General features: G+C 43.2%; 1 protein-coding gene across 1 annotated transcript; it reads left to right on the top strand.

Moving 5' to 3' along the window:
- Positions 1-500: 500 nt before the first annotated feature.
- Higd2al1 (HIG1 hypoxia inducible domain family, member 2A-like 1) lies at positions 501-1,138 on the top strand. The gene has a single exon (XM_039089911.2). The coding sequence runs from the start codon at positions 554-556 to the stop codon at positions 872-874; it is 321 nt and encodes a 106-aa protein (XP_038945839.1). The 5' UTR covers positions 501-553; the 3' UTR covers positions 875-1,138.
- Positions 1,139-15,555: the final 14,417 nt, after the last annotated feature.

Here is a 15,555-nt window from a genome sequence, read left to right as displayed (position 1 = left end):
GCCAGTTCCTGACTTAAGTAAAAGTTTATCATATATGTATGTATATGTATATTTATTTATATATTTCATATATAAGAGTTATATATTAGTATTTCCAATTTTGGATTAAGGATGCCCAACCTATATTATATATGTAAGTGTGCTTGGCCCATACAGAGCAAGTGAGCTAGAAAAACCTCACTTTTATAATAAAGCTACTCCTATAATAATTCACTGATCCATGAACATAGTAATCCATACACCTCCCCAAAGCCCCACCTCCTTCACATTATCCACATTTGACTCTGAGGATAAAATTATTAAGATATATTTGAACTGTAGAAGGTGATATTTTACTTGTCAAGATATAAAGTACTAGTTAACTATCACTCTCATGAAATAATTGAAGTACTTAAGTTATAAAGAGAAAAGGTTCATTTTTCCCACAGTTGGACATTCAAATACAAGTTCAAGTGACCCACTGGGCTCAGCTTCTGTTAAGAGGAGGCAATCCGATCAGAAGGCGGGGTCCCGGGTCCGGATTTTTGTCCTACCTTGTTTTGTGCGGGTCGGTATGGTGGCTCCCGGTCCTGTGAGTCCAGAGGCGCCTTTTGATCCGTCCAAGGCCCCAGTTATCGAGGGCTTCAGCCCCACGGTCTACACCAATCCAGAGGGCTTCAAGGAAAAGTTTATTCGCAAGACCCGTGAGAACCCAATGGTGCCTATAGGCTGTCTGGGTACGGCGGCTGCCCTAACCTATGGCCTTTACTGCTTCCACCGCGGCCAGAGCCACCGATCCCAACTAATGATGCGCACCCGGATCGCTGCCCAGGGTTTCACGGTCGTAGCCATCTTGTTGGGGTTAGCGGCATCCACTATGAAGTCTCGATCCTGAGTGTATGGCTGGGTATTGAAAGCTCCATGGAAATCACTACAAAACCCAGGAGTAACAAACAGCCCTGTCAGACTTGCTACCTCCGTTTCTGACAGGACCTTATTGTCGTTTGGGTGAGGAAGTGGTCGGTTTTGTGACTGATTTGCGCATCCACCCCCGCCCCTCGAAATCCCAGATCCCTTTCTGTTGGGTTGCATGCTTCTACTTTGTGGCGTGTCCCCTTAATTACTTAATAAAACCTTATTACACTTGTAAAAAAAAAAAGAGGAGGCAATCCATATCAATAATGGAAATATGTACCTGAGTAAAGGACTCACATCTTGAGCCAGGATGTACATCTAGAACCCTACTTCTTTTTGTAGACATAATTCTTACTGATTTTCTTCTTTAACAATGTCATACATATGTATAATGTATTCTGGTTATTTTCTCACCTCCCTCTTTAACATTTATATCTTTTTCTTTTGTGACCAGCTGTGTTTAACTATGACCACCTTGATGACTAGAGGCTTTGAACTGTCCTTTGAAACTTAGTGGGTTCACCAATGTGCACAAAACTGAAGACAATGACTGCCTTACAAAAAATTTCATCAATAGTCAATAGTTCATCAGAGTCGGGTATGATCTCATAAGTAGCTCACCATTCATGATTGATTGTTGAAAGCTTCTGTGAGTTCATAATTGTAATGGTTATGTTATGCCCAGAAAATAACATTTCTTCCTCCCTCTGGTTCTAACATTCTCCGTTCCTCCTTTTTTGAGCTTGAATAATTATTTTTCATACCTTAAGCAGCCATATTCTTTGTGCTCACCATCATTCCCTGCAAAAAGAAGCTTCTGTGACTGAGGTTAGGTATTTTTATAGCTATAAACATGGACATTAAGTATGGTGAACAACTAAACAACAGCTAAACAACCATAATAAGTCTCATCTAGGGGCTCCACCTCTTAAAAGTGCATAGCACACCCCCAACCCACATACTAAAACTCTGAAAAACACAAACTTACCTATGGGCCTATGAGAGATATTCACTCAAACCACAACATAGCACTGAATGTGAGTGTGTATGTGTGAATGAGCTGAGATGGACCTCTAGATTTCACACTTGTCAATCAATGAGAAATGTTCAATCACTGAGCCACATCCCAACCCCTCTTTCTACCTTTCTGAGACAGGGTCTCACTCTATTGTCTGGGCTATCCTTATATGCACTATGTAGTCCATGTTACCCTTTAACCTTCCAACCTTCTTTCTCAGCCTCACGAGCAGCTCTGATGACAGGTCTGTGCCTCTAGGCCTGGCTTGGGAGGATAATTTGCACTACAGCTATGGGAATCTGTGGACACATCAAACCAACAGCAGTGTGTTTTATGAGGATGTCTTCTCTGTGCCGCTTATCTTTCTACTCTCTTTCTAGTGATTTTTACAAAACAAGTATTTCTCATTGTATTTTAATTTCTGTGTCACAGAAAACTTGGGGCCCTCCTATTGCTCGGCTAGTACTTAACCATTTAGCTTCAAAATCCCTGCCTCTTAAGTTTCTGTTTCAGTAAAGTTTGGAGTCAATTTTTGTGAAGATTGTTTCTAAAAATCCATAACCAAGCTTAAAGCCACTTGGATTTCTCTCTTGTTCCCATCTGTTTTGTTTTGTGTGTTACACCAGGTCTCTGATTCTTTATGTCTATGTGAGGTCACACACACACACACACACACACACACACACACACACACACACAAACTACAGAGTAGGCCTTCTCTCCCAATGATAAATGTTGACCTTGGCCTCAACCACTGAACTCTACCTCTCAACTGTTCTAAAACTGCTCCCCATTGTGCAGCTTAGTCCATTCCTGAAATGAGAATTTTCCTGCCTCAGCCTCCTCAGTGCTGAAATTACAGTAACCCAGGCCTAGTCTATCCGTTTGAAGTGAGAAACTCATTGGTATTAAACACATTCATGGTGTTGCATAGCCATTGTCATCTGAAAAACTTTCTCCAAACAAAACGTGTCTCCTCATTAATGCCAATTCTAAGGGTGCAATCTCAATTCTATTCTCTGCTTCTATGAACATGCCTATCCTCTGTATCTCATTACAACACATTTTTCTTCTTTAAGCTGTAAGGTTAGAGTTTAGACAGTATTTTTTGTCGTTTGTGGGTTAGAATCTAGGTCTTGTACATGTTAGGCAAACACATCCAGCTAAGTCATACTCTAGCCCCTCACTGGGGGATTTTAGGCAGGGTTTTTATCCCTGAGCCACTCATACACCCAACTCTCATTTGGGGTTCTAGGCAAGAACTCTACATCTGAGTCATACCCTCAGCCCTGAAATAACTTGTTTTTACATCTATATGTCTAATTTCCCCAGTATAATCTATAACAGAATTTTTTCTCTTAATGAATCATTTTTGCTCCTTCAGCAAAAATGAATTGATATTTGTGCATGTTTGTTTCTGGGGAAATCTGCTCTGTTTTTATTCATCTAAGTGTGTGTTTTGTTGTCAATACCATGCTGTCTTATTTTCTGACTTGGGGGTGGTTTTGTTTCTTCTTTATGTAGCTGTTATGGTTAGTGTGTTTGTCAGTTTGATACAAGCTAGAGCCATCTGGGAAGAGAGAATCTCATGTGAGAAAATTACTCCATTAAATTGCCCATAGGCAAGTCTTTGGGGCATTTTCTTAATTGATCAAATCATTAAGGAGTGCTCCTCTATGACCTCTGTTTCAGCTCCTGCTTCCAGGTTTCTTCCTTGAGCTAATGGCCTGGCCTCCCTTCATTATACACTATAAACTGTAAATTCAATTGTACGGGCTGGTTTTATGTGTCAACTTAATATAAGCTAGAGTAATAGTTAGGAAAGGAGCCTCAGTTGAGACAATGCCTTCATGAAATCCAAGTACCCGGCGTTTTCCCAATTAGTGATTAATGGGGAAGGGCACAATCCATTGTGGATAGTGCCATGCCTGAGCTGCTTTCTATAAGAAAGCAGGTGAGAAGACTAAACCATGACGACTCCATAACAGGCTTCAAACTGGCAGTTCAAGAGACTAGGGCTAAGTTTAAGTTTCCCAGAACTGGGCAAGTCTCAGTAAGTCAATTACTGGAAAAAACACAGGACAGGGGCAGCCAATCAGAAGCTGCCCCATTACCTAGCCTGAGGCAAGCGCAGTGAGTCAGCAACAACTTCCAGATCTCCCACCCCCAACAGTTTCTAGGCACCCCCAGCAATGGTTCTGGAATGTTTTCAGAGCCCTAGACAAACCCAAACATACCCATACCCTTAGAGACAAAGTTAACCAATCAACATAAAGGTTACTTACCCCTCCCTGGAATTCCCCTAATCTGCTTTAAATTGAGCCTTCAGGCTTACCTGCGTATCTCCATCTTGGTAAATATAGACCCCTACATGTTGGACTTCTGCAGAATAAAACACTCTTTGCTTTTACATGTCAATTGAGTCTGGGGTATCATTCTTTGGTGAATCACAGGCCTTTACATTTGGGGGCTAGTCTGGGATTTGCTAGAGACTCCTGATCCAAATAATTGAATGTTTTTCCAATCAGTAAGTCCAGGTGCCCAGTTGTCTCTCTTCTTGTCCATCTCTGTGTTTCTGTTTCAGGTTTAATTGGCAAGGCAAGAGGGACAAAACTGACATGTATTTTGTCACCCAGCCAGGGGCTACAGAAGATGCTCCTGGCCCCCTATCAGTAGCAGGAGGACTTACTAGTTTTTCTCAGAATTCTGAACCAGCTGTGGGTCTTTGGACCTCTTCTGCACAGGGAGGGAGACTGTCTGAGTCAGTCTCTTCATTTTGCTTTCATTTTCCTGGGAATGTTTGTATTTATTCTATATGTGCTTTTTGTCCTCTTATACAAATGTTTCTTTGATTCCTAGAATGGGACAGGCACAGAGCATGCCACGGGGCTTGGTCCTGAACCCTTTTTAAGACTTGCCAAGTCCCATAAGACTCGGGTCTAGCTGTTCATCCCAGAAAACCAAGCATCTTTTGCAGGAAAGAATGGCCCACCATTCATTTTTCATCTCCCCACCATTTAAAGGGTGAAGACTGTACTCTATGACCAACTGCCATATATCAATACCTGGATCAGAAGCCACCTCTTTGGATGAGACCACTGACTGCACTGTTCCCCACCCTTCTTCCTTTAAAGGAGAGTTTTATTGGCCCCCTGCCTTGGTCCCCAATTCCTCTACCAAAGAGGATCTCTATCCCCTCCTTACGTTCCTGTTCTTGTCACTACTTCCCCTGCCCAGATGGTACAGGCAGACAAAGGAGAAGCTCCTGACTCCCCTGACTCAACTTGGATTCCATGTCACACTCAGGCCCATACTTCCCAGAGGCTTGACTCTATTATGGCCTTACCCCTCCAGGCTACAGAACCCCCAGATATGTAAGAGAAACAGCTATAATATATGTGCCAATGGCCAGTATTGATCTTTGCAATAGGATGGTTCAGAACCCCCTATTTTCAGGAAGACCATTAGTTCTCCAGGTCTGAGATTCAATCATGCTGACTCACCAGCCCATCTGGGATGACAGTCAGCAACTGCTCCAGGTCCTCTTCACAACAGAGAAGAGAGATCATAGGAACTACACAAAAATTGCTTCTGGAAGTAAAAGGGCTGCCCACCCATGTCCAGGCTGATATCAATGAAGCCTTTCCTTTGACTTTACCTGACTGGGATTTTAATACTGCTGAAGGTAGGGAGAGACTCTGGGTCTACCACCAGACATCCCACGAATTTATCTAAGATAAGCCAGGGGATGTAGGGAAAGAATGAGAGTCCCAGGAACTATCTAGAAAGACTTTTTAAAGCCTATAAGACATACACTCCTTTAGATCCAGAAGCCAGAGAGTACCAGTCATCTCTCTTTTGTTAACAAAGCTGCCCTTGCATCCATGGGAAGCTTTGGCACCTGGACAGCTTTACAAGTAAGCAACTGGCTGAGTTAGCAGCCACAGCTGAGAAGGTTTTAAACAACCTGGAGACCCCTGGGGAACAACAGATCAGAGGACTGGTGAAAGTGCTACTTGCCACCATGAGCCACAGCCATCCTGATGACAGCTGAAAAACCAGCTCATAGAAGGTGCAAAGGTAAGCCAGCCCCTACTGAAGGAAAGACCCATCCTCCATTAGAGAGGGACCAATGTGCCTATTGCAAGGGAAAAGGTCATTGGAAGCATGAGTGCCCTAAGAAAAAATCAAAGTGAGGGTCCAAAGGTTTTGAAATTAGAAAAACTAGATGATGAGGATGTCAGGGTTCAACTCTCCTCCATGAGCCCTGGGTAACCCTAAGGAGAGGGGAAGCCCATCAACTTTTTGGTGGACACGAAGTGTAGGGGTGGGGCACAACATTCTGTTTTGAAACAACCACTGGGGCCATTGTCAAATTAGAAAACATGGCTGCAAGAAGCAATGGGCACTAAGCCCCAGCCATGGACTGCCCGAAGAAAGGTGGACTTGGGAGTACAATGGGAAACTCACTCATTTATGGTCATCTCTGCATGCCTATACCCATGCTGGGAAAAGAACTCCTCACCAAAATGGGAGCCCAAATCCATTTTAGTCCAGAGGGAGTAGAAGTGCTGGATAAGAATGGCCCCATTCATGTTCTGAAATAGACACTAAAAAAAAGAATACATATTGTCCCCACAACCAGCCCCATCTCCAAGCCAGATGTTTCTGGCAGAAGTCCCTGAGATCTGGGCAGAAAGAAATCCAGTGGTACTTGCCTGTTACTGAGCCCCAGTTCTAGTCCAACTAAATGCTGGGGCCACTGCAGGCTGAATCAGGCAATACCCAATGCCCAAAGAACTCAGAATGGAGATCACCCTGCCTGTTAAGTGTCTCTGGGAAGCAAGGATCCTGATTCCTTGACAATAAGCATGAAGCACTCCCTTTCTTCCAGTCAAGAAGACCATTTTAATGACCATCGGCCTGTGCAAGATTTAAGAGACGTAAATAAGTGGACATCCATCCCATGGTTCTAAACACATACACCCTGCTAAGCAACCTCCCTCCCACGCACAGTATGTATATACTGTGCTCAACCTGAATGATGTCTTCTTCAGCCTGCCTCTGGCACCCAAAAGCTAGCCTCTATTTGTGTTCAAATGGCAAGATTTGGAGAGAGGCTTCAATGGACAATTGACTTGGACATGCCTGCCTCAAGTATTCAATAACTCACCCACCATCTTTGATGAAGCACTGATGAGAACTTGGGTGAGTACTAGTGTATCTACCCACAAATAACCTTACTTCAGTGTGTAGATGACATCATAATTGCAGCCTCAGACTTGGAGACATGCCAGGAGACCACACAAGACCAAATACAGGAACTGAGTCAACTTGACTACTGAGTGTCTGTTGAAAAGGCCCTGCTTTGTCAACTTGAAGTCACCTACTTGGTGTACATACTCAAGGGGAGCCAATACATATTGTTCAGTGCTGGGAAACAATCCATCCTTAGCATCCCAGTACTTGAAGGCACGTACAGAAGCTTCTGTGATTGGCCAGGTTTTGTAGATTCTTAGTGCCAGGGGTCACTGAGATAGCCAAAGCATTATATGAGGCCACCAGGAGCCAAAAAGATAAAATAAAATGGAGATGGAGATGACTTTTAAGAGTTTAATAAAAGCCTTATTGGAGGCACTGTCCCTGGCTCTCCTGGACATTCACAAACATTCACAAACTCTTTCCACCTGTATGTGGATGAGAGAAGGGGGAGTGCTCACACAAACCTAGGGATCAAGAAAAGGGCCTGTGGCTCATTTATCTTAGACGCTGGACCCAGCAACCGAAGGATGGCCAGCCTGCCTCCAGATCATGGCTGCCCCTGCTCTGCTAGTCAAGGATGCTGAGAAAATAGCTATGGGACAAGAACCTGTACACACACACACACACACACACACACACACACACACACACACACACATCAATGCTATTGAGAGGATCCTCAAGAATCCATCCAGCCAGTGGCTGTCCAGCACCAGACTGGTGCACTTTCAGGCTCTACTTTTGAATTCCTCTCGCATAAGATATCACCCATCATCTCCCCTAAACACAGCCACCCTGCTACCTGAGATATGCAGCATGACTGTTCTATAGTTCTGGAGCATATCCAATACATCATGCTGGATTTGACTGACACACCCTGGCCAGACTTAGAGTGTATCTACTTCATAGACAAGAGCAGCTTCATTCAGAGTAGAATCAGGAATGCATGGGGCAGCGGTAATGGATTTGGACTCTGTTGTTTGGGCAACTGCTTTGCTGCCAGGAACTTCAGCCCAGAAAGCTGAAGTAAAGGCTCTAGCTGAGACTTTAAAACTGGCAAAAGGAGCCAGAGCCAACATTTACACCCACAGCAGATGGGATTATTGACTGCTGAAGGAAAAGCCAACAAATATAAGGAAGGAAAGAATATTTGCTTTATTGGAGGCATTATAGCTTCCACTCAAAGTGGCTATAATTCATTGCCCCAGGCATCAGAAAGGGACATCAGAAATAGCCCGAGGGAACAGACTAACTGATAAAGCTGAAAAGGAGACCAAGCTTTCATTGCCAACATCCTGGTAGCTTTGCCACCCACTGTGCTCCCAGCCATCCTAGAATTTACTGCTGAAGACAAACAAGATAAGGCAAAATACCAAAGAATTTACAGAGAGACAGATGGATAGTTGCTGACCTCTGAAGCCACACCAACCTACCTAAGGAGTTTGCTAAACAACTCATCCACCAGATACATCAAACTTCATACGTGGGTCACCGAAAACTGAAAAAATTGCTTCAAGGGGCAAGACACAAAATATTTTCCTTAGGACACTTGGTTGATCAGGTAATTTCACACTGTCCCACCTGCCAGGCTGTGAACCCCTCAGGTCCCAGTCAAGGAGACACTCCAGAAACCAGAATCAGGGGTCAAAATACAGACTATACAAAAATAAAACCAGGAACATGGATACAAGTACCTTCTAGTTTTTTTTTTTTGTTTGTTTTTTTTTTTTTTTTTTGGTTCTTTTTTTTTGGAGCTGGGGACCGAACCCAGGGCCTTGCGCTTCCTAGGCAAGCGCTCTAATACCTTCTAGTTTTTATAGATACCTTTTCAGGATGGGTAGAGGCCTACCCTACAAAGGAGACTGCCAACATAATGGCAAAGAAGCTACTGGAAGACTTCAATCCAGGTATTGATTGCCTACCCTGTTGGGTCTCAACATTCATCTCTCAGGTAACTCAATTGTTAGCACAGGCTCCAGGGACCAATTGGAAATTACATTGTGCATATAGACCCCAGAGTTCAGGACAGGTAGAGAATATTAATTGGACCCTGAAGGAGGCCTTGACCAAATTAATCCTTGAAAACAGATGCGACTTTGTGTCTCTCTTACCTTATGCCTTAAATAGGGCCAGGAACATCCCCTATACTTTGGATCTCACCACCTTTGAGATCCTATATGGGGAGCCCTCACCCATGCTGCCGAACCTCCAGTCTGACATCTTGGCTAAGTATGACCAACATCTAAGTATGACCACCGTAAATTTTTTAAATATTTAAAAGCCCTCCATAGGGTCCAGAAGCAACTCTGGCCTGCCATCTGCCAGGATTATGAGTCTGCTCCTCCCCATAACCCCCATTGCTTTGGACCAAGTGACAAAGTCTGGTTTAAGAGACCTAACCTTGATAATGTGAAACCTTACTGGAAAGGACCTCACACTGTGATCCTGACCAGGCCTATGGCTGTTAGGGTAGATGGGATCTGCATGTGGATACATCCACATTAAGCCTGCTGGGAAAAAGATGATCCAGTAGTTGAGGTCTACTCTAAGAAGACTTCCAGAGGAACCACCACAAGAACAATGAAAGGTCACCCCACACCCTGTCAATCAGCTGAAATTGTGACTCTAGCACCCCTGATCCTGCTTGCTTGGTGCTTATGCTCTGCTGTGCCAGTCACCACCCCCTGAATCTAACCTGGCAGATAGTTAATGCTGCAATGGGTAAGACTGCCAACTCTACCTCCCACTCGGCTCCTCTGTGCATCCGGTTCCCTGACCTTCATATAGACCTTTGTGACCTAGTGGATGGGGGATGGGATCCCTCGGGTCAATAGCTCTTTCCTGGTTACCATTGCAATTTGCCCCAGCCTGAGAGAACACATGGTCTCAGGCCTTTTACGTCTTCCTGGGGCACTCTCAGAATCAGAGCCAGTGAACCAAATGCAGAGGTCCAGAATCCTTTGTGAGTGGGGCATGAGAATGTGAATCTACTGGGTGGATATATTGGAATCCCCCTATCAAAGATGACCTCATCGCTGAGACCCACTTTGGACATACACAGAAACTCAGAGCCAGATCCTGCCATAAGAAAGGACACCCAGCCTCCTAGGAGGGAGACTTTGGACCTTGTTTTGAGGCCCCTTATTATCTGGGTACCCCCAGGGGAGGAACAATGCAACAACCTTGTCATTAAGTCTACAGCAACTGGCAAGAAGGCTGATTGAACGATTGGTCTTTACATCTCTGGCTATGATCCGGGGACTCCTATTTACTGCTTCAGTGTAACCTCTTAAGATCCATGGTCCCTTTAGGCCCCAACAGGGATTAATAAAACCAAACCAACCATCCCCACAACCTCTGCTTCTGCCCACCACTGCTCCCTTATCAGAACCCACCACCCTCTCATCCCTGAAAAGTTTCATTTCATCAAACCAATTGCTTCCTAAAACAGTTCCACCTCCTGCATTACCCACTCCACTGCCTAAGTCAGAACTCCTGCAATTATTAAAAGCCACTTTCCAGGTTCTTAACTCCTCCTATCCAGACTTCACACAGGACTGTTAGTTATGCTTAACTGCTCAGGACCCCCTACTATGAAGAAATAGCTATCTCTAGAGACTATTCACAGATGGTACTTACTTAGCCTCCCTGGGATTTTCCTAATCTGCTTTAAATTGAACTTGCAAGATCACCTGGGTGTCTCCATCTTGGCAAATATGGTAGACCTCTACATGCTGGACTTCTGCAGAATAAAATGCTCTTCGCTTTTGCATACTATTTGAATCTGGGGTACCATCCGCTGGTGAATCACAGACCCTTATCCAGGCTGAACAAGCCATGGGGAGCAAGACAGTGATGAACAACACCCATCCATGGCCTCTGCATCAGCCCCTACCCACAGTTTCCAGCCCTGCTTGAGTCCCTGTGCTGACTTCTTCCAATGATGAACTATGATATTTGGAAGAATAAGCCAAATAAGCCCTTTGTCTCCAGCTTGTTCTTTGGTCTTGATGCTTTTGTCACAGCAATAGAAAACCTAATTAAGACACCAATACAGCCTTCCTCCCAAAATTGCTTTTGGCCATGGTGGTTTATCATATTGATAGAAAGCAAACTAGGAGAGTAGCCCAGGCTAGTCTCATACTTGCTAGTAGCTAAAGATAACCGTGAACTCCAGATCTTCCTGTCTCCAACTTCCCAGAGACAGGTCTGTGCCACCATGATTGGTTTTATGAAGTATTGGGGATGCAACACAGGGTTTCCTGCTTGGTAGGCTACCCCTCTACTGCCAGAAGCCACCTAGCAGGTAATCTTCCTGAGATGGTTTCACTATGAACTGTAAAATCACAATAGATGAGCCCTTCTAAACAAGGGATCCTTTAGGAAGGATTCCTGCTATTAATATGCTTTTCCTGTTAGATATAGATGATATAGAGATAGAGAGATACATACATATGCATATATGTGTTATATATGTAAATATAAAACAATCACTAGGTATTATCCCACCATATTGGGCAGATTTCTGCAGATCAACAAAGATGTATTGTCTTGTAGTGATGCTGTGTGGACAAATAAGTGATTTCTTAATTCTTAGTGATGATCCTATAAGAATTCCTAACATTATTATTAATATAATTATTAAGCCCTTTGTAATAGAATTGTTATTATAAGCCCTGTCTGACATGAAAACTGCAGTTAGAACTCTGCCGGTCTTCAAGTGTCAGGAGTTAATTACTTCTGAGATAGAAAACAGGTATTTCCAACTTAGAATTCATTCCAAGAAGTTGTAAAACAATTAACCAATGGTCATTAAAGGGTACTAATGATTTGTTGTGGGTACAAGAACAGAGATAAAATATTAGCTGGGTTTATCTGTATAAAACTTCAATGTTAACTTAGTCACAAAAACTGTGGATTTTAACTTTCAATGAACCTGTGGAGCTAGTGACACACAATGAATGTCCAGTCTTAATGGGAACCTATGTAAACAACTCTGTTATAAACTTCTGAAAGATAAAGAAGTGCTGAGGACAAAAAGAGCAGAGAGAGAATTTTTGGAAAAGAGAAACTTTTTGGAGAAGAATTTAGAAATAAAATCACTTTCCAAAATGCTCCCTTTCCTTCCTTTCACCAACAAATTTGGAATTGTATAAACTCCCAGCCTGAGCTGAGATTCTGTGGGACTAAAAACAGAGGCCAGAGGCCACTTTATTTAATCCATCGTTGCTTTATGATGAGGTGCTAGACGCCAGAATTTGCAGTTTCTGAACTCATAGGAACTGAGAGAGGTGGGCTAGCTACCGATATAAAGTAATTTAAAATCAAGTTAGGTAAATATTATTATTATTACTGTTATAAAAGCAATCCTAAGAGAGAGAACAAGAATGCTAGATATGGCCTCTGGCACTCTACCAATTGATCGCCAGTATCTGAACAAACTTTAGAATCTGTTTGCAACTACAACCTAGTAATATATATTAAAATTACAAACACATTACCCCTTACCCAGAAGTCCCTGTTAGAAATCTTTCCTCTAGAAAAAGTTACTACGAGTCCTGGTTCTGTAGAGTTAGAATCCCAGCTACTCAGGAGTACACACACACACACACACACACACACACACACACACACACACACACACACACACACACACACTGAGTCTGAATTCATAGCCAGCCTGGGCAACTTAGTAAGATTCTATCTAAAAAGAAACATGAAGAACTCAGTGATACAGTACCTGTCAAGAATCCTAGCACCCTCCTGTCTAGAATGCACAAGGTAATAGGTTCAGCCCACAGTAGCACAAAAACAAAGCAAAACAAATCCTTACAAACAAGTACAGAAATTAAAATGTTTACTGCAGCGTGTTGAGCTTGCTTTCCTTTTTGATGGTAGTGAAAATAAAACCTGAGAATGAAGTGTGAGTTTATTAGTGATGAAGGCATTTGACTGAATTATGGTCCATCCACATCATGGAAAAGTATCAAGCAATTTTTAAGTGAACTAGAAAGTGGTCTGAGAAATTTTTTAAATGCCATTTCTTTAAATAACATTCAGAAAATAAATAACAGAAAAAGAAAGCAGGAAATGGTGCCACATACCTGTAATGGTGCCCTCAGGAGGTGTGGCAGCTTGAAGATTATTCTAGGCTATACAATAAGTTCAAGAGCAGTTAGAACTAGCAGAGACCCTGTCTTGGAAAAGAGAGAGAGAGAGAGAGAGAGAGAGAGAGAGAGAGAGAGAGAATCACTTTTCCCATAACTACTAACTCCTAAGATAGGTGTAATTGTTCTCGCACCTTAGACACAAGATTTGTGAACTTGAGATAAGAGGGCTGCCAAGATGTGGAGCCAACTCTGCTATAGATTGAGACTCTTTGGTTTTAAGAATCTCAAAAACAAAAAAAAAAATTCTTTTACAAAAATTTATATAATGTTTTTCTCTAAGTATTGATGTCAATAGAAAAAGGACATCTGGCTCATCTATGCAATCATGACTCTTTCTACATGTCTGTATTTTTAATTTTAGATTTGTTTTTTAAGATTTACAAACCCTGCCCCTGCAACCCTCGATGCCTGTGGCAGTCAGGAGAGTTCCATCTGAGGTCATGAGAGCAGGAAAACTGACTACAGTAATTGGGAGGGCAGGCCCTATGCCTCCCCTAGGCAGCACATTAGAGCTGTGGGGGTGAGGGGCAGGGCCCTCCTCTACTATGAGATGGCTTGGCAAGGGAGAGATGCTATACCACTGACGCCTCACCACCTATGGCAGGCTAGTGAGCTGGCACAGAGGTCATGAGAGTGGTAGAGCTGACCTCTCCCCTCACTGGATGCAGAATTGGGTGATCTAGCTGGGGTAGGGCTGGAGTGTTCACCCTGACAATGCAGGTACAGGAGAGAGAGAGAGAGCTGGTGAGCTGACCTCCCAGGCCCAGGGCTTTAAGTTTAAGGCCCGCTCTAACATCTACCTTATCTATGATCTGCCAGAGCTCAGGAAAGGGTCAGTCCTGCAGACCCTAAACTTTGGGGTCTCCATTACACACGGCAACAACAGGATATTTGAAAGGAGTCACAGTAAGGATATAGTATAGAGTAGCAGAAACCAGAGGCCTCAAAACAGACCAATGGCTCATTGCAACAAACATTCGCAAGCAAAGATGTGTAGACAACAGGCTATACTGTGGGACACAGTGTGACATACTGCGCTTTCACTAGATTTTTTTCTATCTTATTTTATTTTCTTTTGCAAGGGAAGATTGCAAGGGCGCAGGGAGGATATGAAGGGACTATCCTGGAACTCACTTTGTACACCAGGCTGGCCTTAAACTCAGAGATCCGCCTTCATCTGCCTCCCAAGTGCTGCAATGAAAGGCATGCAACACCACAACCTGGGAAAGGTTTACTGGTTCATTTTATGCGTATGTGTATTTTGCCTGCATGTATATAGTTGTTCCCCATGCATATCAGGTGCACAGAGACCAGAAGAAAATGTCGGATTCCCTCAGACTGTAGTTACAGATGGTTTGTGAGCCACCATGTGATAGAAATCAAACCCAGGATCTTTGTAAAACCAGGAAGGGCACTTAACCACTGTAGTGGTTTGAATATGCTTGGCCCATGGAAAATGCCACTATTAGGAAGTATAGCCTTCTTAGAGGAGGTGGGCAGAGCTTTGTTAGATGAAGTGTGTCACTATGTAGGCAGTCTTTAGGGGCTCCTATGCTCAAGTTCTGCTTCTGTAGAATGAAACCCTCTGCCTGTAGAAGACAATCTCTTCCTGGGTGTAGATCTCTCATCTCTTTGAACACCATGTCTGCCTGCATGTGGCCATGGTTCCCACCATGATGATAATGGACTGAACATCTGAAATTGTAAGCTAATCCCAGTTAAATCTTGTCCTTTGTAAAACTTATCTTGGTCATGGTTTTTTTCATACCAATAAAACTCAAATTAAGATAACCAGTGAACCATCTCTTTAGCCTGCATAGGTTGATTTGTGTGTGTGTGTGTGTGTGTGTGTGTGTGTGTATTCTGCCTGCATGTATGTATGTACACCATCTGTATGACTGGTGCCCTTGGAAACTAGAAAAGGGTGTCATATCTCCTAGAACTGAAGTTACAGTCATGAGCTGCCATGTGAGTGCTGGGGGTTGAACCCTAGTCCTCTGCAAAAGTAGCAGTGCTCTCAATCCCTAAGTCGACTTTCCAGTCCCTCATAAACACACTTTAATCATTCTTTTAGATTTATTTTTATTATTTTTAATTTTTGTGTAGACACACTCGTGCACACAGAAACGCCGAGTAGGCCAGAAAAAAAAGAGATGGAATCACAGGTTATCATGAGCTTCTCAACATGGGCGTTTAGAACCCAATTCAGAA

Source organism: Rattus norvegicus, chromosome 12 (genome assembly GCF_036323735.1).
Source record: "Rattus norvegicus strain BN/NHsdMcwi chromosome 12, GRCr8, whole genome shotgun sequence".
NCBI classification, from domain to species: domain Eukaryota; kingdom Metazoa; phylum Chordata; class Mammalia; order Rodentia; family Muridae; genus Rattus; species Rattus norvegicus.
Note: the sequence above shows the minus strand (reverse complement) of the source record. Positions and strands in the feature narration are given on the sequence as shown.